The 25247-nt window shown below is 49.2% G+C and overlaps 1 protein-coding gene across 2 annotated transcripts; it reads left to right on the top strand.

Annotated features, from left to right (window-relative positions):
* The first annotated feature begins 540 nt into the window (after positions 1-540).
* Positions 541-25247, top strand: POLRMT (RNA polymerase mitochondrial). Of its 2 annotated transcripts, XM_081135281.1 has the most exons (21): positions 541-715; positions 1249-1347; positions 4224-4831; positions 16473-16603; positions 16791-16983; positions 18425-18574; positions 18866-19030; positions 19146-19316; positions 19604-19828; positions 20102-20890; positions 21337-21459; positions 21801-21923; positions 22213-22392; positions 22710-22796; positions 22873-22986; positions 23085-23137; positions 23266-23364; positions 24533-24605; positions 24787-24878; positions 24963-25021; positions 25130-25247. In XM_081135281.1, exons 1-21 carry the CDS (start codon positions 628-630, stop codon positions 25177-25179), a joined length of 3672 nt encoding a protein of 1223 aa, XP_080991407.1. In that variant the 5' UTR covers positions 541-627; the 3' UTR covers positions 25180-25247. The 2 variants fall into 2 exon arrangements, with proteins under 2 accessions (XP_080991407.1, XP_080991408.1); XM_081135282.1 differs by lacking the exons at positions 24533-24605; positions 25130-25247 and having other exon boundaries at positions 24963-25027.

The raw sequence follows: 25247 nt of genomic DNA, 5'->3' as shown, positions 1-25247 counted from the left end.
CTGCTCCTGTCCTTGGGCGCTTGGGGACTAGTGGGTAAACTGAGGCCAGAGAGTGGATGAAGGTAATGTCCAGGGAAGTGTCCCAAACACATCTGTCTGGGGGTCAGGCATATCTGGGCTTTAATTCCAGTCTCCCTAATTAATGTTCACACTGTTACTTTGGTCAACTTGATTTACTTCTCTCAATCCCAGCTTCCTCTACACTAAACTGGGGGTAGTAATAGTTCTTGCCCAAAGATGTTGTTGGATTAATGAAGATTACGAACAGAAATCTCTAAAATGTAGAACGCTGTCCTAATTATTATGCGAGTAGTCCTTAATTTAAAAAAAAAAAAAAAATCCAGGTTCTGGGTCCTCCCAAAGACGTCTTAAAGTCACCTGTGTTGCCCCAACAACGGCTCGGCCGGCTTTCCCTTGACAGAAGGAAGAGCCAATCAGAAAGCTGTATCTGCGCATGTCCTTGCGCCTCCGGGGCCTCGCTACCCCCTGGGAGTTGTGGTTCCGAGGCCGCCCATCCGGCCGCGTTGTCCCTTCGCAGCCGCCGTAGGCCATGGAACCACAACTTCCGGCAGGCGCGGGCGGCGCAGGCACCGAGCGGGCGGCTGGTTGGGGCCGCGTGCCGGCGGCATGTCGGCGCTGCGCTGGGGCCGTGGGGCTGCTGGGCTTGGATGGGCCTTGAGGCCCGCGGGCCGCCCCGGCCTCTTGGCCGAGGAAGGTAACACAGGGGAGGGCTGGGGGCGACACTGCGGCCGCTGCCACTCCCAGCCCCCAACACCGGGCCGTGACCTTTGGCTTTTCGGCCCCGAGATCTTGCTACAAACCCAAGACCTTTGCCCTTTGCCCTTTGCTCTTCTGGGGAACCCACTGACACGACCCCGCTTTCACTTGTTCTTGGCACACTCTTCTGTCAGGGGTCGGCTGGACGCTTTGACCTTTGTCTCTTGGTTTCTTTTGGTGCCTTCTGACCCCTTTTTTGCTTTCTAGGGCTCTTGACATTTGAACTCTCTGTACCTTTGGTTCGAGAAAACCTTTATCCTCAATCCTTCACCCCAGTTTTCTTAGCGGGTGGGGTCCCCTTTAACTTTGATCTTTTGGTTTCTTTCCAGTGTGAGACCTGTGAATACTGACAGCTTCCACTGAAAATTTAGGGCTGCTTTGCCCCTGGATCCTGCAATATCTGTCCACGTGACCCCCTGCCTCCACCCCCCAGGCGCCTGACCCCCTTCAAGTTACTCCTCTCTCCCGTAGGGGCCCTGGGTGGCGTATGGGGCTGCAGAAGGAGCTCGTCTGCCAGCCCATGTGAGCAAGACCGCAGGAGGGACTGGGGCCACGCCGAGCTGCTGGAGGGTAAGCCCTAGGCTTGAGGCCTGAAGCCCCTTCATTGTCCCCTCATTGGCCTCTCTGCTGGGGGTCACCTCCCTGGTTTCTCAAAGTGACCCCACAAGAAGGGATATCAGTCTGTAAAACAGTGTAACTAATATGATCCTACCTCTCTGGTGGTCCTGGGGGCCCACCATGATAATGAAGCAGTGACCGCTTGTAATTTCCTCCTTTCCCAAACCTACCACTTTGGGTGCTCCCACTTTCCAGACAGCTGACACTTGAAATTGTGGCAGGAGAGACTGGCCCAAGGCCACACAAAGCTGCACCTGCAGAGCCAGTATTAGAACCCTGAACTGATCCATGTTGCCCTGGCTGGGCTTTCTGAGTGGGCACCTGATGGGATTGTTAACTTTAAAAGGCCTTTCAAGGTGAGAGTCAACAAGCACTTATTTGAGACTAGTAAGAATAGCTATTTGGGAGATATTAATTCAGACAGAAACCCAAACTGTTCCAATTAGGAGACAAAGGCAAAGGGTATTTATAAAAAAGCGAAGGGGATCAATTACATACATAGAAGGAAGGCATTGCTCTTGGTGCAAGTAACATAATGTAGTGATGCTAATTCTATACAACATTTTAATTTTCAGTCCAATAGCCGTCAGCCCAGTAGTAGTAATGATCTGTTTTCTTGTTATCTTTGCAAACATTCTTTGGGATACAAGGTTGCTTAGGCCCAGTCCAAAGGTTGTCTTACCCTATTTTAACATTCCAAGGTTTGAGGCAGGAGATGTGCAAGACAGTGCCTCTGGGATGACAGCTCTGGCTCCATTTTAAAGTGGCTCCATTTATATTCCTAGCCGGTTTGGCTCAGTGGTTAGAGCATCAGCCCTCATATTGAAGGGTCTCAGGTTCAATTCCAGTCAAGGCTGTGTACCTTGGTTTCGGGCTCCATCCCCACAACCAATCGATGTGTCTCTCTCACATCAATGTTTCTCTCTGTCTCTTTCATTCTCTGAAAATCAATGGAAAACATATCATTGGGTGAGGATTGAAAAAAAAGAATAAAGTGACTCCATTTATTATTATTTTTTTACATGCCCCCCCCTTTAATCCTCACCCGAGGATATTTTTTCCGTTGCTTTTCAGAGAGAGTGGAAAAGGGGCGGGGGGGAACATTGATGTGAAAGAGACACATCACATTGATTGGTTGCCTCTCGTACGGGCCCGACTGGGGCTAGGGATCAAGCCTGCTGCTGAGATACATGCCTTTGATCAGAATTGAACCTGAGACCCTTCAGTCCGCAGGCCGATGCTCTAACTACTGATCCAAACCAGCCAGGGCCAACACTGATCAGTTATTAAAAGCATCATTGGTCTTCCATTGTCACGTGACTCATTTTGGATATGTCATGCCATTGCTGGTTCCTCATCGCCAGGAAGGCTCATTCCTGGCATGTCATGTCCCATGTAGGAGGAAAAATAGTTTTTTAGGAGCCTCAGGCCATATTTGAGCAATAAGAGCATCTGCCAGAATAGAGGGAGGCTTTGCTATCATTTTCCCCCCATCATATTTCTTTTTTTTTTTAATCCTCACCTAAGGATATTTTTTCATCACTTTTTCAGAGAGTGGAAGGGAGAGGAAGGGAGAGAAACATCAGTGTGAGAGACACATCCTCTGGTTGCCTTCCGCATGTGCCCTGACCAGGGCTGGGAATCCATCCTGCAACCGAGGTACATGCCCATGGCTGGAATTGAACCTGGGACCCTTCAGTCTGAGGGCTGACTCTCTAACCACTGAGCCAAACCGGCTAGGGCTCCCCCATCATATTTCTTTAAGGATAGTTTTTTTGTGTGTGTGTTTTTTGTTTTGTTTATTTTTGTTTAAAATATTACAGATGTCCCTTTTTCTCCCCAATGATCCATTCCACCTCGTCCCATCCTCCTCCCAAGTCCCTCTGCCCACCATTGTCCATGTCCTTGGGCTGTGCATATATGAAGGATAATTTCTTGAGGTGTCTCATATGAAGTCTCATAGACCTCAGTGATCATTTCAAAATGTTGATCAACCATTATCAAAGTGGTATCTTTATAACATCAGGCTGTGCAAAAACAGTGACTTATAACAGCAAAGTTTCTATAACAAAATACTAAGTCCCTTTTGAAGAATAGATCTGAACCAGGGGCAATACCTGAGAGCAGTCAGCTGAAGATGTTAGAGAACCAAGAGGTGTCAGTGGGCACTGTATTTAATCATTTGGCTTGTGCCTGGATTTTATCTAGTTTCATCTTTATTTTACCAGAGGTATTTTATCTAAGTACAACAGGAGGTACTAACAGAGCAAACCCTACCTTGCTCAACTAGGATATGGTTAAGAACAATTCTATTGTCTGAATTGGCTTACACAAGGGAACTTAAAGATTTTTTTTCTGATTGGCTATTGTTTTGGTGGTAGCTCCAGCAGTTTCCTCTAAGGTTCATGAGTCGATGCTCATCCACTGAACCACGTGCCAGCCAGGTGCATCTGGGTAGATTTTGAGGACAGAGCCCTGGTGGTGTGCTAAGAGAGTGGATGTGGAGGGACAGTGGTATAGACATCCCTGGAGTTGGGGGCTGAGCACCTGGAAGACAGAGCTGTGGAGACAGAGACGTGGAGGGGACACCAGGAGCTTGTATGGGACATTGAGTGCTAGGGGGATCGGGTGAGAGGTGCTAAGAGTAGGTGAGTGGGGTACATGTGCCTGGAAGTCTGGGAACATGTGTGTTGTCAGCGAAAACATAGAAATAGGCCTCAAGAGCAGGTGAGACCAGCCACCTCCTACCTCCTGGCTGGCAGGGTGTCTGGAGAGAGCAGGATTTGAACCAGGTTACCCTGACATCCTTGTCCTTTGCCTCCCCACAGTGCTTGAGGCCAGGGTGCGGCAGCTGCAGGCCGACAATGTTTCGGAGGTGAGGTCAGAGCTGGTGGGTGTGACTCGACTCCCAGAGGTTGGTGGCTCCCAGTCACCCAGGAAGACGCAGGCAGGAAATGAGGGCGCTGCACTGGGGCTCAGTGGTCGCTGGGCGCAAAAGTTGGACAAGGAGAAGCTTGTGATGCAGGAGCGCAAGCAAAAGCTGGAGGCGAACCTGCAGCAGCAGAAGGAGCGGCGGGCCCGCAAACAGCAGCTGCGTGTGGAGCCCCGACTACTGAATAGGCAGCTGGCAGGCTGCCTGCAGCGTTGGGAGCATAGCACCCCCAGGAGCCCCTGGAAGGAGCAGCTGGCCCAGCTGCTACAGGAGGCCCCGAGGAGGCTGAGCTGCAAGGAGGAGAATGGTTCGGCGGACAGGGCCTCCAGAATGCGGCACGAGGGCCAGCAGCAGAGGCTCCTGGCCTTCTTGGAGTGCTGCGTGCTTGTGGACCAGCTGCCCCTTGCCCACCACGTGCTGGTCATGCAGCACAGCAAGTCCCGGCAACAGCGATTGCTCACCCTGCCCATGTACAACATCATCCTGCTTGGTTGGGCTCGCAAGGTGAGTGGGAGGCTAGGTGGGCCAGGGAGAAAGGGTTTGCCACCTGTTACAGGTGGAGGTGAGGCTGGGGGGTGAAATTTGCCTGTAGCAGCACTTAGATTCCTACACTTGTCTGTTAGACCCAAAGTTCAAGTACTTTGTTACTGTTTTAATAATTCTTGTAGGCTTGGTGGATATAAATCTCATGTGGCCCTCAAAAGAAGTTTTGAAAATAACCAAAAAAGAAGGAAGAAATCCTGCTCATGTTTTAGTGCACTTCCTTCTGGTATGCTAGGCCAGGACAAGGGACACTTGGTGTTTAGAGCAGCTTGCAGACCCTCACCAGGATAATGACTTCCATGCTTTGGGTTTAGTTTGCTCCTTTTCTTTGTTTCCTAAGATAAAGGTTAGGTGATTGTCTCAAGATTCTTCTTTTTGAATACAGGCGTTCATAGCCATGGACTTCTCTCTGGGTGCTGCATTAGCTGGCTCCCATGTCTTTCCCTTTTCTTCATCACCAAGTATTTTCCAATCCCCCTGCAATTTCCTCTTTGGCTACTTAGGAGAGTGTTCTTTACATGCAGTTGTAATTCGAGGAACTGCAGGAAAAACTGTTACTGCTTAGGTGACAAAGGAGCCAGTTTTGTGTAGATACACATACCGACAGGTGTGGGAACATCTGTGGTGACTTCAGTGTGCTTGACTGACGTACTAACAGTGAAGCCCAGGAGCAGCCTGGTGACTACTATCTGCATCACTATGATATGACCCGGAGATGCCCAATATTTCCCCAAGTGACAGTCAGCTGGAGTTTTGCTTGCATCCATCATTGTGGGAGGTGTACTCAATTCCTTGAGTTAGCAGAGATGAAGGGGTCGTCCTCCCATCTGAGTCCATGAACCCTCAAGAATCCCCAGCAAAGAGCACTGTGACAGTAGGTTGTGTCTGTGATTATCCTGGACCCATGATGCTGTGTGGGGGCTGCATGGCTTCCTAAGTAATGTTTCTGGGCAGCCGGCATGTGTAGGACAGGGCTTGGTGGTCATGCTACTTACTTCTTTATGAGCCTAAGTTTTCTCATCTGTAAAGTAGGGAACCTTCCAGCTTCTTGGGAGGAGTGAGGGACTGCACCTATGGCTTCCTCCACATGTGTGTAGGAGAAGGATGGAAGGGTACATGAAATTTTAAAATGTGTTTTCACATGGATGATGATACTACTAAAAAATGTTTTTGAAAGGTGGGATAGACTTGCACATTCTAGACCAGTGCAATCCATTAGAAATGTCTTCAGCATTGGAAATTTTTTTTTCTCTTTTTGTATTTTGCGTTCCCATCCTCCCTCCCCTTTCCCCTTGGGCAACCATCAGGTTGTTCTCTGTATTTATGGGTCTCTTTCTGTTTTATTCAGTTGTTTTGTTTTTTAGATTCCACATATAAGTTAGATCATACAGTATTTGTTTTTCTTTGTGTGCTTATATCACTTAGCATAATACCCTCTAGGTCTATCCATGTTGTTGCAAATGGCAAGATTTCATTCTTTTTTATGACCAAGTAATATTCCATTATATATATATGTACCACATATTTATCCAGTTATCTACTGATGGACACTTAGGTTGCTTTCATATCTTGGCTATGGTAAATAATGTCGTTATGAACATGGGGGTGCATATGTCTTCTCAAATAGTCTTTGGATTTCTTCAGATAAGTACCCAGAAGTGGAATTGCTGGGTCATAAGGCAGTGCTGTTTTAATATTTGAGGAACCTTCATACTGTAGGCTGCACCAATTTGCAATCTCATCAACAGTGCACGAGCGTTCTTTTTTCTCCAGATCCTCACCAACACTTGTTGTTTGTTGATTTATTGATGATAGCCATTCTGATAGGTATAAGGTGAGATCTCATTGTTTTAATGTGCATTTCTCTGATGATTAGTGACATTGAGTATCTTTTCATGTCTATTGGCCATCTGAGTGTCCTCTTTGGAGAAGTGTCTATTCATTTCCTGTGCCAATTTTTTTTAAAAAATATATTTTTATTGATTTCAGAGAGAGGAAGGGAGAGGGAGAGATAGATGGAAACATCAATGATGAGAGAGAGTCATTGATTGGCTCCCTCCTGTATGCCCCTGCTGGGGATTAAGCCCACAACCCGGGCATGTGCCCTGATCGGGAATCAAACCATGATCTCCTGGATCATAGGTCAATGCTCCACTGCTGAGCCAAACTGGCCGGGCTCTCTGCCAGATTTTTAATTGGATTATTTGTTTTGGGGTGTTAAGTTGTATGAGTTCCGTATGTATTTTGGATATTAACCCATTATTGGATGTATCATTAGCGAATATGTTCTCCCATTTAGTAGGTTCTTTTGTTTTGTTGGTGGTTTCCTTCGCTGTACAAAACCTTTTTAGTTTGATGTAGTTCCATTTCTTTATGTTTTCTTTTGTTTCCTTTGCCCAAGGAGACATATCCAAAAAGATACTGCTAAGATTGATGTTGAAGAGTTTACTGCCTTTGTTGTCTTATAGGAGTTTTATGGTTTTGGGTCTTACATTTACATCTTTAATCCACTTTTAGTTTATTCTTGTATATGGTGTAAGAAAGTGGCCCAGTTTCATTCTTTTGCATGTATGTCCAGTTTTCTTGACACCGTTTATTGAATATCCTGTCTTTACCCATTTGTATGTTCTTGCCTCCTTTGTCATAGATTAATTGACCATACAGGCATGGGTTTATTTCTGGGTTCTCTATTTTGTTCCACTGATATATGTGTCTTTTTTTATACCAGTACCATGCTGTTTTGATTATTGTAGTTTAATGTCAGTATATATAGCCGCAGGGAAAAGCCTGAGACTGAATATCTGCCGTACTCGGAGGGCAGGCAAAGACTCAAGAAAGAGGCTGCTGCTTCAGTCTGGTGATTAATAGAGTTTATCAAGGGAACTTACATGTTGGGCAGCAGCAAGATTGCATGGATATTCCCTGCACCACGTGGCAGGCGCTAGTTTATATAGGGTACGACAGAATAGATGGGGTACCGGGCTGTGACCCCTCCAGATAAGTAGAAAATGCCTTTCATCCTTTTCCAGGGCAGGGCAAGAGCCTGTTCTAGGAACCAGCATGTCTGGTGCATAGGCGATGGGTTGGACAGTCTCCAAGGGGGCTTAGGGGAAGCAGCCTCTGTTCTGGCAGGTCTAGCTGGATCTAGCTTGAAGGTCCAGCTCAAGAGTCTGGCAGCGGTCATGTCAGGAATAGTGTCATCCCTCGTGATCGGCTCTTTAAATCCCCCCCCCGCCCCCTTCCATGAGGTTCCCTGAGTGGTTAGCAAGGGCTTCATTAGCTCGTTTAGTCCCCAGTTGACCACACTGAAGACACAGCCCACAGCAACAATATAGACACATGCAAGAAAAGACAAAATATTAGTAACAACTCTCCTATCATGTCCCCCAGGGCCTGAACCAGTATTCTAACAACTCGCCAAGTCTTGGGGTCAGATCACTCAGGGCGTCTACTTGAGTTGTCATACATATTAACAAAGAAGAGATACTAGATTCACCTGCCATAAAAAACACAACACTCAGTTTGGATGATGCTACAGGTGCCCCTGTAACTGGACACCACAAGGATAGCAGAAGTCCAAGGTCAGAAAGAGAAATATTTAGTGGGGACTTGGATTAGTAGGTCTTCTCTTTCTATGAGAATGATGCTTATAGCCTGATCCTTAGATGTTAATGTAGCTGCAGCCTTGGGAACCTGCCCGGGTGTGTGAACCATGCATGTTAGCCGGGGAGGTGGTGCTCTCTGGCATGAGGTGAATAGGAGGGGGAGTATGCCAGACTAGAACCCCTGCATTATCCCTTTCTCAATAGTGTGTGTACCGGTCCATGTATAGTGTGTCTCCACAGGTCCTGGCTGCATTAGGATGACAGGGTCCCACTTTAGACTGGGCATTTCAGCCCCACCCAGGGGTGTGAAGTAACCAACCCACCTTGGCAGGATGTTCCATTGCAGATTCCAGTAAATGGCCCCATATTTTAGTGACAGTAGGGCTGGTCCATGGCAAGCATCAGGACTATTGCTGTGTCCTTTGTTTTCCACACCTTTTGGTGCATGGGACAACTCCCAACCAACTGAGCCACGTCGGCCAGGACTCCCTTTGCTGTTTTTGCTATAAAACCCCCTCCCCCAGGCCTTCTGGGGTTACTGAGACATCTAACTTAAATGGCAGTCCTGCTAAGGAAAGTCCAGGAGCTTTAATCTGTTTGACCAGTATTTTTGCTTTCTCAAAGGTAGACTGTTGTTCGGCTCCTCAGTCCCATATATGCCCTTTCTTAACTAGGAGAAGGCTTTGTACTAAATGGGATATAAATTTTCACTAGAACCCCAAATTCCCACAAGAAACTGTACTTCTTTTAGATATTTTGATGTGGGGAAGGCTTGTAATTTCTCAGTGACAGCTTTGGGGACAACACAGATCCTACCTAACCACACAACTTCCAGAAACTTGACTGCGATGCCTGGACCTTGAATTCTCTGCAGATTCACAGCTCATCCTTTCTGTTGTAGGTGATCCCAGTAAAGTCTGCAAGGTTCTCAGTAGCAGAGGCAAATCTTCACAGGTTAACATTATGTCATCGATTTAATGAGTTTATTTCACAGGCGTCAGGAAGCAAAACAGTGACCGGTCCCAAGCCACCATTCTTTGACATGGTGGCTAGGTAGGTAGCCTTGAAGGAACACTTGAAAGAATACTCCAGGTGGGAAACATTTTCTAACAGTCTCTCTGTCACTGAGGGCATCAGCCTTGATTTGGGAATATGAGTGGCAGTTGAATAAAGTCTAGCTTAAACGCACTACAGTGCATGAAGGAAAGCAAACTCAGAAAAATGGGGCTTGCCAGGGAGCCTGGAAGAACCAAGCAGCCATCATGCATTTTTTCAGAGCCCTGATTATTTGTTCAATTTACAGCCATTGTTTACCCATCTTAGTTTCTCTGATTCAGGAGCAGACTGCTGCCATGCTACAAGGACATCAAGATGGCAAAAGTCTGGCAGTGAGGGGCCTTTTTTTTTTTAAAATCCTTGCCTGAGGACATGCTTTTTTCATCAGTTCTAGAAAGAGAGGAAGGGAGAGGGAGAGAGAGGAAAACATTGAGGTGAGAGGTAAACATCGATCGGCTGCCACCTGTACACACTGGGGGTCCAACCTGTGACCCTTTAGTGAATAGGACCACGCTCTAACCACTGAGCAACACTGGTCAGGGGAGGAGCCATTTTTGCTGAAGCATATGGACTTCATCCACATGTGCCACAACTACATACTCAAGTTTAGTCCTGTTAGTGCGTGCCTCAATTCTGATGATAGACATCCTATGCCAGGAAGGACATCTCAGATTTCCAGGAATTTCACATAATTTCTAGAACACTTATAAATTACACTTATACAAATACAACACAAAGAAGGTTTAATATTATTTATTTGATAGTGCTTCCCAAATAAGCCCAATTGCTAGTAAAATTTAACTCTTACTATTAAGATTCAGATTTCTTAAGTAATCGAGGACCTGGTTAAGACAATATAAAACATATAAAATTATTTTGATAAATCAGAGGATTTTTGCACTTTGGCAAAAAACTTTTTGCATAATCTTATTAGGATCAGACCAATATTACAGGAGACTTTTTATTTTACTTTAATTTATTTAATTTTTTTTTTTAATCCTCACCTGAGGATATTTTTTTCCATTGCTTTCCAGAGAGTGGAAGGGAGGGAGGAAGAGAGGGGGAGAGAGAGAAAGAGAAAGAGAGAGAGAGAAACATAGATGTGAGAGAGATACATCAATTGGTTGCCTCCTGCACGTGTCCCAACTGGGGCCAGAGATCGAGCCTGCAACTGAGGTACGTGCCCTTGGCCGCAGTTGAACCCAGGACACTTCAGTCTGCAGGCTGATGCTCTAACCACTGAGCCAAACTGGCTAGGGCTACAGGAGACTTTTAGCATGGAGAGGGAAATGAAACTCTAATTTTGCATGAGCTTACTTTTGATTTGATATTTAAATTCATGTACTGAATAAAATTCATTCTAATCTTAGCTAGTTCCTTCTCCACAAACCTACAACTTTCTTTTTTCCCTTGTAGTTTATCTCACTCATTCAGAAATAGCCAGCCTTATTTTAGGACAAAACCACTTTCCTTTAATTCCCTCAAAAATGTATTTCCATTCCTTATACCTTCTATTTCCAAAAACATATCTATTAATTTTTTTCATCTTAATTAGAATTCTTAATCCTTAGTTTTCAGTAAAAGTAGAGGTTTCCAAGAAGGAAACAAAAGTAGGTGAACCTATGTCCAGTAATTAATGTTTCGGTATTTTTTCTTACTTGGAACTATATTTCTGAGAATTTTAGAATAGCCAGTCCGTACAAGTGCTTGTTTATTGTTAAGTCAATTAAATTGAGCTTTTTAAAACAAGTTAGCAATACCATCCCAAGGAAGAAAATATCACACAATACAACACATATGTAGATACATGTAAACATACAGACGCAGAGACCTCACAGCTTCCATAAACAAGTGGGGTCTGTTCTTCACAACTCAGACCTAGTCTTGAGACTGCATGGTTTCCCCCAGACCTGCAGATTGCCTGAACCATAGATACTGTGTCCCACCATGGGATGAGTGTCTTGTACCATGTTCTGGAGGCTGTCTGCAAAATCTGTTTCCATTCCTACTGTAGAGGTGGTACAGTCAGGCCCCTGAAACACCGGGGTGTAGATCACTTGGTACTTGACCAGAGCTCTAAGGATCTGCTGTACTTCTGTAGACTCCCATGGCCATCCTTGCCCAGGATGGTCTCCGTCATCTGACGAGGCTGCCCTGCAGGGCAGAATGAATCAATCTACAAGGGAGTTGGTGTGATGACTTACTCAGGCACTGTGTAGCTGCTCATGATGCGCAGTGATGCTCCTCCTCTGCTTCCTGCCAGGTTATAGAATTGCCCTCTCCCGGAGTCCCACAGCTGCATGAGCCAGGCAGGAACACTCTCTGTTTTTTTGCTGAAACTTGGCACAACCCTGGCTTAGCCACAAGTGCTTAGACCTTAGACTGTGTGAGCCTGCATTCTCCTAGTTTGACAAAGTGACAAGCCAAGGTTTCCAGCTATTGCCTTGCCCTTCACCTATTATCAGCCAGTCCCGATGCTAACAGAGTTGTGGACAGCCTGACATCCTTTTTCTAGTTTCACTTCTTCCTCTAGTTTTCTACCCTTCTACCTCCAACTAGGTGTCAGTGGCCAGCTACACCACCCATAAGAGAGGCCAGCCCACAACTGTGGCCCTGCATGCCCCTTCCTTGCTGGTGTATAATGAGTACTTCTTTAAACACATAAGGCCAGCTGACATCTTCAGGGCATCCCTGTATTCATGTGGTTTCTAGCATATATACCTCCCCTCCCCACATGGGAGTTGATGGCCAGCCTGGGATTTCCTGCAGGGATGCCTCTTTCCCAAACTCTATTTCTTCAGTGTCCTGGCTAGCTCACCAATTGTCAGTACATGCAGACCCAGGGAAAAGCCCTGAGACTGGAAATCTACCTCCATACGTGGAGGACAGGTTAAGACCCAAGAAATAGGGTGCCACTCCAGTCTGGTAATTAATAGAGTTTATGCCCGGCCGGGAGTGGCTCAGCGGTTGAGCATCGACCTAGGATCCAGGAGATCGGGGTTTGATTCCCGGTCAGGGCACATGCCTGGGTTGCGGGCTAGGCAGCCGATCAATGACTGTCTCATCATTGATGTTTCTATCTCTCTCTATCCCCCTCCTTTCCTCTCTCTGAAATCAATAAAGATATGTTTTTTTAAAAAAAAGTTTATTAAGGGAACTTGCATGTGAGGTGTGTCTTGGGCAGTGGCAAGATGATGTGGATTTCTTCTGCACTATGTGGCAGGTACTAAGTGGTTATATAGGACAGGGAGGATGGGTGGAGTACCTGGGACATGACCTCTCCCAGATAAGGGAAAAATGCCTTACATCCTTGCCAGCGCAGGGCGAGGGCCTGTCCCAGGAACCAGCACATCTGGGACACAAATGCATAAGGCCAGCTGGCATCTTCTGGGCATTCCCATACTCACACAGCATCTAACTTACAGGCCACTCCTCAGCACATGGGGATCAGACAGTCTCTGTGGGGGTTTATGGGAAGCAGTCTCTATTCAGCTCTGATCTAACTGGATGTACTCAAGGGTCATGGAACAGCCCCTCCATAATTCATAGTATAATTTGATATCAGAGAGCATGATACCTTGTACTTTGTTGTTTTTCAAAATTTCTTTGGCTATTTGGGGGTGTTTTGTGGTTTCACATAAATTTTAGGATAAGTTCTAATTCTTAGAAGAATGGCATTGGTTGTTTTTTTTAAACCAAACTTGATTTATTTTTAAAAGATATGTTTTTATTCATTTCAGAGAGTGATGGAAACATTAATGATGAGAGAGAATCATCAGTTGGCTGCCTCCTGCACATCCACTACTGGGAATCAAGCCCGCAGCCTGGGCATGTGCCCTGACCAGGAATTGAACTGGCCACCTCCTGGTGCATGAGTCTATGCTCAACCACTAAGCCACACCAGCTGGGCCATAGTATTCTTTAATGATTCTTTGTATTTCTGTGGTGTCAGTTGAAACTTCTTCAGTTATGATTTTATTTATTTGGACTCTGATCTTAACTATTTCCCTCCTGTTTACTTTGTTGTTTTTTAAAGATATATTTTTATTAATTTCAGAGAGAGGAAGGGAGAGGGAGAGAGAAAGATAGGAACATCAATTATAAGAGTCATTGGTTAGCTGCCTCCTGCATGGCCTCCGGCTGGGGATCGAGCCTGCAACTCAGGTATGTGCCCCTCACCAGAAATTGAACTTGAGACCCTTTGGTGTGCGGGCCGATGCTCTAACCACTTCACCATACTGGCCAGGGCTTTAGGTTGTTTCTATAGTTCTCCTCTGCTGTTTTCTAATGATTTTTTCCCTTGTGGTTTGCTGTTTTTCTTTAGTGTTTTATTTGGGTTCCTTTCTCTTTATTCTTTGTATACTTTTGTAGGTTTTGGTTTGTGGTTACCATGAAGTTTATACATATTATTCTATATCTATAGTAGTCTATTTTAAGCTGATAGGCATTTAAGTTTGAATATATTCTATAAGGACATTTTTACCCTCCCACACACACTTTTTTTTTTTTTTAAATAGACTTTATTTTATTTATTTTTTAATATGTTTTTATTGATTTTTAGAGAGACACACATACACTTTATGTTTTTGATATTGTGTTGTAGATATACTTGTGTATCTGACTACATATTGTAGTTTGAGTTTGATATATTTTTTTTAACTTGTAGTAGCTTTTTAAAGGCTTGATTTGCTGTATTTATTAAATGTTTGATTCTATCTGTGAGATTTTTTTCCTTTCTCATTTCTCGTTATGACCTTTCTTCTCTGCCTAAAGAAGACCCTTTAACATTTTTTGTAAAACTGATTTAAGGGTGATGATTGCCTTTAGTTATCTCTCCCTCAATTCTGAAACATAACTTTGCTGGATAAATTATTCTAGGTTGTAGGCTTCTTTCTCTCAGCACTTTAAGAATGTCCTGCCAGTCTGTTCTGTCCTGTAACATTGCTGCTGAGAAATCAGCTGAAAGCCTTATGGAGTTTCCTTTATATGTAACTCATCGTTTTCCTATTACTTCCTTCAAGATTGTCTGTCTTTAACTTTTGCCATTTTAACTACAGTATGTCCTGGTATGGGTCTCTTTGGGTTCATCTTGTTCGGAACTCTGCTTCCTGGACTTGGATGTCTGTTTCCTTTCCCAGGTTAGGAAGGTTTTCAGCCATTATTTCTTTAAGTTCCTGTTCCTTCCTTTCTTCTTCTGGGGTCTCTATAATGTGAATGAGTGCTTGGTGTTATCCCAGAATTCCCTTAAACTATTCTCTTTGTTTTATATACTTTTTTCTTTCTGCTGTTCTGATTGGTTGATTTCCACTAGTTTGTTTTTCTGTGTTAGCTAGTCTGCTATTGATTCCTTCTGTGTTTTCATTTCAGCATTATATTCTTCAGGTTTACTTGGCTCTTTCTTATACTTTGTAACTTTGTTGAAGTTCTCCCTAAGTTCCTCTATTCCATTCAAGTTTGGTTAGCATCTTTATGACCATTTCTTTAAATTTTTAATCAAATTACTTATCTCCATTTCCTTAGGGTTTCTTTTTATCCTGAAAACTTTTTGTGTTTTTCCATTTGAGAAATATTCTGTCTTTTCATTTTTTAAAGATTATTATTATTTTATTATTTATTGATTTGAGAGAGAGAGAGGAAGAGAAACATCAGTTTGTTGTTTCACTTATTTATGCATTCATTGGTTGCTTCTTTTATGTGCCCTGACCAGAGATTGAACCCGCAACCTTGACACAGTGGGACGATGCTCTAACCAACTGAGCTATGTGGCCAGGGCTTATCTTTTCATTTTGTTTGACTTCCATATTTGTTTATATGAATTAGAGAGAAAATAGCTCTCCCAGTGGCGTGATGAAAAAGTGGCCTGATATAGAAGCAGACTCTGTATAGGCTGTGTATACTGGGTGGTGTTGGGAAGTCAATAGGCATCCAGGGTCAGTGGCCTACCGAGCGACAGCGTCCTTAGGTTGGGAGGCCAGGTGGATGTAGTGATGTCCTACTGTCCCTTTGCTCCAAGGCAGAAGGCTCTGGGGAGTGTAGCTGGGAACCACTGTGGTAACCTCCATGGCCCTGTGGAGGTGGAGGGGACATGTACAATGATGCTGAAGGCTCCTCAGCCCAGAGGGCTCCTGTGGCCCCCAGGCTTCTCTGTTCATCTCTTTCTCATGTTTGTTGTCAGAAGCTGTTCATTCAGTCCTCAGTTGTCTCACAGGAGTAACTGTTGTCTGTGCACGGGTATATTTGAGTTTGGAATGGGAGGGGGCAAGTTCCGCACTGACCCGTCTCAGACCCCCTATGGAAATGTTTTTTTCTACATCAGCCAGTGTAGCTACTGAGCACTTGAAGAACTAAATATTTAAGTGAAATTTAAACTAAATGACTGTGTGTGGCTCATGGCTGTGGAATTGGGCAGCCAGTTACAGGTACAGTACAGCCACGCTCAGAGGGAAGGCAATAGCTGTCTCCAACTGGTAATACAACTTTCATGCTGGGAAACGGGAAAGGAAGCAAATGAAACCCAAAGCAGGTGTTCAGGGGAAAATACAAAGACCATGACAGAAAAGAGACATACCTGAAAACCAACATACCTGAAAGTGGGTCCTCTGAAAGGGTAGTAGAACTTGAGGAACTTCTTGCAGCTCGGTGACTTGGAAAAGGGTCCCTTTTCAGCTGCCCTGAAATTGTGCATGTTCATATCCACAGAACCAAAAAGTATTAATACCCCTCCCCCCGCTACCTAAGCTTCCTTTGTGACCCAGCCATGATTTTACTACTATGCTAGCATTTCTTTTGCACACAGAAACATCAGATGGGCCATCTGTTTGCTGAGTTCACCACTCCCGACTAGTGGCCCTTTCCAGCCTGATCCTGTGACTTGCAGAGAGGGGTCTCTGGGGGTGGCAGGCTGGGCCACTTCAGACCTTATCCTGCCTTGGTCTCCTCAGGGCTCCTTCAAAGAGCTGGTTTATGTGTTCTTCATGATGAAAGATGCCGGCCTCGCCCCAGACCTGCTGTCGTATGCGGCTGCCCTGCAGTGCATGGGGCGGCTGAACCAGGATGCCAGCACTATCCAAAGGTAGGTGGATGTTGGGGTGGTCCTGCCAGGAACACAGCGACTTGTTGGGCCTGGAAGGGTGGCTTGGCCTGCTTTGGGAGCCAGGACTCCTGCACCACCTGATGGCCTCCTTGTGCTGAGACCTCTAGGATGGTTGGGGGTGGCTCGGTGAGTTGGGGGTTCACCACCCACCATGTATCCACTATAGGTGTCTAAAGCAGATGGCCCAGGATGGACTGCAGCTGCAGGAGCTCTTCACGAGCTTATCACTGTGCAAGGAGGACCAGGCTGCACTCCTGAAGGCTGTGCGCAAGGCTGAGCCCACCTTTATACCTCCGCAGCCACCCCTCCCCTCGTTTGAGGTCAACACCTCCCCACTGCTCAGGGAGATCTACGACACGGTGAGCCTCAGTCTGTAGGTGGGGTCCTATCACATGCCGGATGAGCAAGGGTAATCCTGTCCCTATGGGGGAACCAGGAGCCTCAGCCCTCCCTTTATTTCTCCTCACTGAGCCACCTGCATCTCTGGGACTCCCTCTCTGCTCCTCGAAGGTTGAACAACTCGAGTTGGCAAGCTCCTGGCCCCCAGTAGGGCCATCACCCTGAAGCTGGAAGGTCCCAGAAGGAGGAAAGGCCCACCATATGCACTCCGGGCACCACAGTGGTCACTGTCCCACTTGAGACTCAGCTGTAGGCTAAACACAGGAGTGGTAGCAGAGCTGGGTATAACTCCCCTGGGAGGAGTCAGTCTAAAGCATCAGGGGACAGTGGGTGGGGCAAGACCACAGCACTGCTTCCCAGGACAGAGGACAGCACTGAGGGTGGGTAGCCGCCCAGATGCCTTGGGGTTTTGTTTTTATTGGGATGTAATAAAAACCAACCATACAGCTAACCTTTTAAAGCATAATTCATTATTTTTTTAGTAGGTTTACTTCTAATTCCAGAACATTTGCTCACCCCAAAAATAAGTCCCAACCCCTGGCAACCACTAACCCACCTCCCATCTCTGTGGGTTTGCCTGTTCTGGACATTTCATATAAATGGAATCATACATTGTGTGGCATTTTGTGTCTGGCTTCTCTCACTGAGCATCATGTTTTCAAGGCTCATCCACGTTGTAGCGAGTGTCAATGCTATACTCCTTTTCATGGCTGAGTAATACAGGGTGGGGCAAAAGTACGTTTACAGTTGTTTATATGGAAAACTATACTAATTAATAAATAATAACATAAGAATGAAATCTGTGTTTCGTGTACTCTCGCTTATAAACCTACTTTTGCCCCACCCTGTATTCTAGTATGTGGATGGACACATTGTGTTTATCCATTCATTAGCTGATGGTCGCTTGAGTTGTGTCCACTTTTTGGCTGTCCTGAGTCATGCTGCTGTGGTTGTGCATATGTAAGTGTTTGTGTGGACCTATGTTTTTGATTCTCAGCGTGTTGGATTTTGTTATTTTTAATTTATTTTGGGGTGGGTCACACATTCAGGCAGTTCCAAGTTTAAAAAGCAAAATGCGATTTCCAGGGACTAGAACTGCCTTCCTGGGCTGTCCAGCACCCAGCTCAGTGAGGCTGGGCAAATGCAGAGCTTTTTGTTTTTAAACTAGTGTAGCTATTTTTCATGCTGTTCTGCACCAGCCTTTTCCCTGTGATGTGTAGGATGGATGATTTTCAGGAGACTTGGAGAAATGGATGTGATTCTGCAAGGGTAGGGGTTCTGGGCAGCACAGGCTGGGCAGCTGCTCTCCTCTACCTTGGGTGTGGAGGAATTGCCTATGAGAGACACAGGTCTGGAGAGCAGGCACCCGGAGCCTCACCACCTGCCTGTCCCCACCGGTAGGACCACCCTGTGTCCTATCCAAGGCAGCACCTGCCCTTGAAGAAACTGAAGGACCTGTTCCAGCAGCAGCTTAGTGTGGAGATGGCCACCACTGTCACTGTGGACTCAGTGGAGAAGGCCCCGTCACTGACCAAGGAGGTCCTGCTAGCGGTAAGGGGCCCAGGTGTGCTCAGGTTCCTGCTTGGCTGAACAAGGCATCCCCTTGTCTGGGCGTGCTGCCTGCTGTGCCACAGATTCTTCTCCCCACCCTGCAGCTATTCTGTCCTCCTTCCCTTTTACTGAGCTGGGGGCATCATGTACCCTCCCACTGATGGAGAAGAGTGCTCAGCAGCTACTTGGTTCACCTTGGCACGACCCTCTGGTGGACTCCTCCCTGGGGCCTGTGAGCACTGGGCCCATTGGTCACTGTGGTGATGCTGTGTCTGTCCCCCGCCCCCACAGCGAAAGACGCTACAGGAGCTACGCACCTGTTGGGAGGCGGAGTTGTGCCTGGCCCTACGACAGACCAAGGCCAGAGAGGCCCATGCTGCCCGTGAGGGCCGCCCCTCGCTCTTCCCCTACCTGTGCCTGCTCAGTGAGGAGGAGCTTGCACAGCTGCTGCTGCAGGTGGGCGGTGGATGTGTGGGGTGGGGAGAGGCCCGTGTGTGTGCAGGGGTGGGAAATGGGGGATGGGTAGAGTGTTAGCACCTATGGGGCAAGGGGCTCATGGCACCACCCCCAGACCTTGCAGGTGCTGTCCCCACAGGGAGAGTCGCTCCTCTCCCTGGCACAACAGCTGGGCATGCGCATATTCAACCGACACGTGGTGCAGAGGAAGCAGCTCAGTGATGAGGTACAGGAACTGCAGCAGCGCTATTTCAAGTACCTACACATGCTGGCATCTGACACGCAGGTAAGGTTTGGAGGGGGCTGAAAGGAGCTGCTCCTGGGCCTGGGATCTTGGGGCTCTTTAGGGCTAGGGAGCCTAGGTGGGTTTCCAGGTGAGGAAACAAGCCCCTAGAGGAAGTCACATCCCTATTCCCCTCCCTCCCGCCCTGGGGCAGTTGAATTTGCCCCCAGGCCCTGCCACTTCCTGGCTGCCCCCCAGCCTATTTCCTCATCTGTAATTTTCCACCTGTGGGGGTGGCTGAGAGTGTACAGCTCTGCGCCCAGACCCATGACCCATGATGCTACTCACAGGTGGTGGTGTCCCGCCTGCCACGGCAGCATTGGGAGGCACTGGGGGCACCTGAGGCCCCCCAAGAGCAGCCCTGGCCCTTGACTGTGGTGGTGCAGCTCGGCAAACAGCTGGCTGAAGTGCTGGTACAGACAGTGAAGATGCCTGGCCACCTGGCACAGCACCAGGGCTCCCGCAAGCTCATTCCTGTGCTCTACCATGTGTACTCCTTCCGGAGCTTCCGCCAGGTAAACTGATGTGAAACTGACTTCTGGACCTAGAGAACCCTCCCATGTCTCCAGTGGCAGAAGACATTTAGAGTATGGGGGTCTGAGATGAGGCTAGGGGCTCAGGGTGGCTTGGGAACTTCTGGGCCATGGTGGGGTACTGTTGAAATCCTGCTGGGATCATGGCCTGATCTCAGGATAAGGGCTTTTGATGGGACCTTGGGACCCTTTGCCTGCTGCTTGCCTTTTGGGCAGTTGACTTCCTTGATCAGTGTTTACCCATCCCACTGCCAGATTGGGATCCTGAAGCCACACCCAGCCTTCATGCAGCTGCTGGAAACTGCGGCCGAGCGCACAATGACCTTTGAGGCAGCAGAAGTGCCCATGCTGTGCCCGCCACTGCCCTGGACTTCACCACACTCAGGTGCTTTCCTGCTGAGCCCCACTAAGCTAATGCGCTCTGTTGAGGGTACCACACAGCATCAGCGCCTTTTGGAGGGCTGCCCACCCACTGAGCTGCATGGCGCCCTGGACGCCCTCACCCAGCTGGGCAACTGCGCCTGGCGTGTCAATGGGCGTGTGTTGGACCTGGTGCTGACCCTCTTCAATGCCAAGGGCTGCCCCCGCCTGGGCGTTCCGGCCCCTGCCTCTGAGGCTCCCCGCCCACCTGAGTGCCACCTGCCAACCAGTGCCTCACCGGAACGCAAGGCTGAGCTGCGGAGGGAGCTGGCCCGCTGCCTGAAGGTGGCCCGGGAGATGCACAGTCTGCGGACCGATGCACTCTACCGCCTCTCATTGGCCCAGCACCTGCGGCACCGTGTCTTCTGGCTGCCTCACAACATGGACTTTCGAGGACGCACCTATCCCTGCCCGCCCCACTTCAACCACCTAGGCAGTGACCTGGCACGTGCCCTGCTAGAGTTTGCCCAGGGCCGACCCCTTGGTCCCCATGGCCTTGACTGGCTCAAGATCCACTTGGTCAATCTCACTGGGCTCAAGAAGCGTGAGTCGTTGCAGGCACGCCTGGCCTTTGCTGATGAGATGATGAACAATATCCTGGACTCGGCTGACCAGCCCATGATGGTAAGAGTGGCCACAGCCCTTCTCCCTCTGTTTGTGTCTCCTGGCCTGCCCTCCACTCTTGCTCCAGCCACCTCAGCATCCACCTGGGAAGCCCTCTAGGCACCCCCACCTCCAGGCCAAAATCAGTAACTCCAGCCCCCTGAGTCTTCCCCTTAGGACAAATTTTTTTTCTGGCCTTTCCCTCTGCCCTAGCCCATCAGCAGCTCTTCCACCTCCCGCTCCATGGTACCCCTCTTTCTATCCCCATCCCGTGGCTGCTTACTCAGGGCTGGGTCCAGTCTCTCTTCCTGGCCCATCACTCCTGTCCTCACCCCGCTGTCCCAGGGACTCTGTCTCAGTCTCCTTGTGACCTCATCACCTGGGCCAGCCCAGCTCCCATCCATGCTCAGGAAGCCCCATCCCACTGACCCCAGCACAGCCTCACCAAACACACTATCCTTCTGCAGGGCAAGAAGTGGTGGATGGAGGCAGATGAGCCATGGCAAGCCCTGGCCTGCTGCATGGAGATTGCTCAGGCTGTGCGTGCCCCCAACCCCACCGCTTATATCTCCCATTTTCCCGTTCACCAGGTGAGTTGGTGGGGACCCTCTTGTGGAGATGGGCTATCCAAAGTTGTCTCAGGCCTGAGGTTCCACAGAACAGTGTGGGTGTCTAGCTAGTGTCTTTGTGTGCGGGCCAGCCCCAGTGGGTTCAGCTGGGCTTGTACTGTGGCCTCATGCAGGCACATTCCCTGCCTCATGTGCCTCAGTTTCCTCTTTGTGGCAAGGTAACAACACCTGCCCCTAAGCATTGGGGTCCAGCAAGCTGGTGATAGGAGCAGAGTGGTGGGGAAGCACAGAGCTGTGGTTCATTGCCAGGGACACTCTTGCTAGCCCTGCCCAGACCCCTCACCATCTCTTCCTCGGCCTAGGATGGCTCCTGTAATGGCTTACAACACTATGCTGCTCTGGGCCGGGACAGTGTGGGGGCTGCCTCCGTCAACCTAGTGCCCTCAGATGTGCCGCAGGATGTGTACAGCAGCGTAGCCGCACAGGTGGGCACCATGGCCCCCTAACCTGTTCTCATCCCCAAGGCCCACCTGGGGTCTCTGTCCTGTAAATACCTATGTGTTGCCAACCCCATGGCCGTGGCCTCTCCTGTCGTATATGATGTGACTGGGCAGTCAGGGTAGGCTTCCCAGGGGAGGCAGTCAGATGGGGGAACTGTGATGCCAATGCAGAAGGGGCCTCATGGGAGTGCTGCTGGGTAGGGTGGGTGAGCCCAGACAGGGACACAGGCAGAGGATCCTTGGGCCTGCCTACTGACTGCCAGCACCTGCCCAGGTGGAGGTGTTCCGCAGACAGGACGCTGAGCGGGGTGTGCAGGTGGCCCAAGTTTTGGAGGGCTTCATCAGCCGCAAAGTGGTCAAGCAGACGGTGATGACTGTGGTGTATGGGGTCACCCGCTATGGGGGCCGCCTGCAGATCGAGAAGCGCCTCCGGGAGCTCAGCAACTTCCCCCAGGTGTGCAGTTTCACCCCAAATCAGCTTCCCCTGAACAATCAGCTTCTGGGCAGCAGGCAGCTCTGAGGGAGGGGCTTGTTTCCCCCCACTGTGGGATGAGGGGGTATGGAGGGCAGGACCCATAGGAGCAAGCTATCTTCTTGGGCTTCTGGGCCTTGGTTTCTTTGCCTGAAAAATGGGGGTGTGGACTTCAGGAATCTGGGAGAGCCCTGTGAGATCCCCCTGGACCCCCTGGTCCTGGGCTGTGGGGGTGGGCATGGAGGCTGCCCCTCCCCTCCAAGCTTGCCCCACCATTTCTGTGTCCCACCTATCCCCAGGAGTTCGTGTGGCAGGCTTCTCACTACCTTGTGCGCCAGGTGTTCAATAGTCTTCAGGAGATGTTCTCAGGTACCCGGGCCATCCAGGTGCGTACTCCTCCTCCCTTCCCCAGCGTGACTTCCCAGGCTGGGTCCCACCCTGAGCCTGTTCCCATTCCTGCAGCGCTGGCTGACCGAGAGCGCCCGTCTCATTGCTCGAACTGGCTTGGCAGTGGAGTGGGTCACACCCCTGGGCATCCCCATCATCCAGCCCTACCACCACGACTCCAAGGTGTCGGTACGTCCACCCCCACCCACCTCCATGCCCACCTCCACCTGCACCCCAGTGCCAGGGCAGGCTTCATGCCCCATTTCCTTCCCATCCCAACCCTACAGATCAATGGAGGGATCCAGAGCCTCTCCTTCAGCAACAGTGGGGACACCAGCCAGTGAGTGTGGAGGAGGGGGGTAGCTGGGTGAGGACTGAGGGGTTGCTGGACCAGGGGATGCCACCTAGGTCAGGCCATGGTAGAGGTACTGGGTTCTCTACCTGAGCATACCCCACCCCCACACACAGGAAGCCCAACACACTGAAGCAGAAGAATGGTTTCCCACCCAACTTCATCCACTCTCTGGACTCCTCACACATGATGCTTACAGCCCTGCACTGCTACAGGTAGGCCCTGCATCTGCACAGCACACATTCATTATGCATCTGTAGGCAAGCCCAGTGATGGGGACATGGTGAAGACCCTCATAGTGTGGGAGACAGGTTGTGAAGCCAATTCCTATAGGTGGGGGTTGAGGCAGAGACCTACAGCAGGCAGGGAACCTAGGCATGTGAGTCTTGGACCTGGTGCCGAGATCACTGTGCAAGCACATGTAATGGCCCTGGGACAGCAAGGTCTGAGTGATAGGGAAATGCTGGGCCACAGAGAGAAGGGGTGGTTCATCTGAATGTAAAGCTGGCCCTGGAGGGTCCCTGTGACCCTATCCATTCAGGTGTGTGCAGGCACACACTGCATGGCCAGTTCTAGGAGGCTGGATGTTGTCCTGTCAGATGCATGCGCCTTGTAGCAGCTGGCAGAACCTTCTGGTTTTCTGTCCTGAGCCCCTCAGAGGCAGTGAGCCTTGGATGATGGGGCAAGTGTATAGACAGTTCTGTTAGAAATGACCGTTAACGCCCTGGCTGGCATGGCTCAGTTGGTTGGAGCATCCTGTGTACATACCTGGGTTGCAGGTTTGATCCTTGTCAGGGCAACAGATCAGTGTTTCTCTCTCTCAAATCAATTTTTTTAAAAAAAAGAAATGACCATTAACATGGGGGGTTGGCAGGGCTGAGCTGAGGGGTCAGGGGAGAATTCTGTGCTCCCATCTGCGCCTTGTGCATTGCATGGGGACCCTTGGGATGAAGCCTTGTGGTGGGTGGTAGAGGTGGTGAGGATATTTTTTCCGTTGATTTTTAGAGAGAGTGTAAGGGAGGGGGGAGGGAAGAGAAGAGAAACATCAATGTGAGACACATCGATTAGTTGCCTCCCGAAGGCACCCAGGGATCAAACCTGCAACCCAGGTACGTGCCCTTGACTGGGAATTGAACCTGACCCTTAGGTGTGCGGGCCAACACTCCAACCACTGAGTCATGCTGGCCAGGGCTAAAATGTGAACTTTTTATCTGCACATTGAGGGGACAGTTGCTAAGTGTGCAGGAATGGCAGGACATGAAGAGGGAGGACGGTGGTGTACATCTCTGGGCTCTGAGCCACCCAGTCTAGTGGTCAGGAGCTGGGCCCTGAGTGGACCGAGAAGGCTGGCCCCTCCTCATGGGAGCCCCTCCTCTGCTGCAGGAAGGGCCTGACCTTTGTCTCCGTGCATGACTGTTTTTGGACCCATGCAGCTGATGTCGCCATCATGAATCAGGTGCCCGCCATGCCCCACCCACCTAAGAGTGGACACCCCTGGTCCCATGTGGGACCTGGAACCCCCCAGCCTCAGTCTGGCTTTTGGTCCCAGTACCCATCCAGGTGTTGGGGCGGGGGGTGGTAACCCCATCCCTCAGGCCCTCTCTTCCAGCTCCTGACCTGTGCTCCTCCTCCTCAAGGTGTGCCGTGAGCAGTTCGTCCGCCTGCACAGCCAGCCCATCCTACATGACCTGTCCAGGTTTCTGGTAGAGCGGTTCTGCTCTGGCCCCAGGTGAGACACCCCACCCTCAGGGTAGTTCCCACCACTCTGCCCATCCTTCCTGGGCCTCACTCCCCACCCTGCTCTCCACATCAGGTCCATGAATGCCCGAGTCACCAGGTTGCAGGACATGCTACTGTCCGTACCCAAGACAGGTAGGGCCTGTGAGCAGGGAGGGGTGTCCTAACTGCTAGCGGGGGCTGGGCCTTCCCGGGCGCCCATCCCAGGACCAGCGTTCATGGTTTTGCTGCTCTGTTCCACAGGGACCTTCGACCTGGAGCAGGTAAAGCACTCAACGTACTTCTTCAGCTGATGCAGGCCCACTGGGCTGTCCCCCAGGCCCTCTGTACCATAGTGTAAATAAAGTTCTGTTGCTACCCA

Source organism: Miniopterus schreibersii (assembly GCF_964146895.1).
Source record: "Miniopterus schreibersii genome assembly, chromosome: 4".
NCBI lineage: Eukaryota > Metazoa > Chordata > Mammalia > Chiroptera > Miniopteridae > Miniopterus > Miniopterus schreibersii.
Note: the sequence above shows the minus strand (reverse complement) of the source record. Positions and strands in the feature narration are given on the sequence as shown.

Excerpts from the sequence above, each read along its gene's own strand:
- POLRMT (XM_081135281.1), top strand. The coding sequence starts at position 628 with ATGTCGGCGCTGCGCTGGGGCCGTGGGGCTGCTGGGCTTGGATGGGCC. Across the intron at positions 16,604-16,790 it reads GATGCCAGCACTATCCAAAG|GTGTCTAAAGCAGATGGCCC; the intron begins GTAGGTGGATGT and ends TATCCACTATAG. Across the intron at positions 24,606-24,786 it reads ATGTCGCCATCATGAATCAG|GTGTGCCGTGAGCAGTTCGT; the intron begins GTGCCCGCCATG and ends CTCCTCCTCAAG.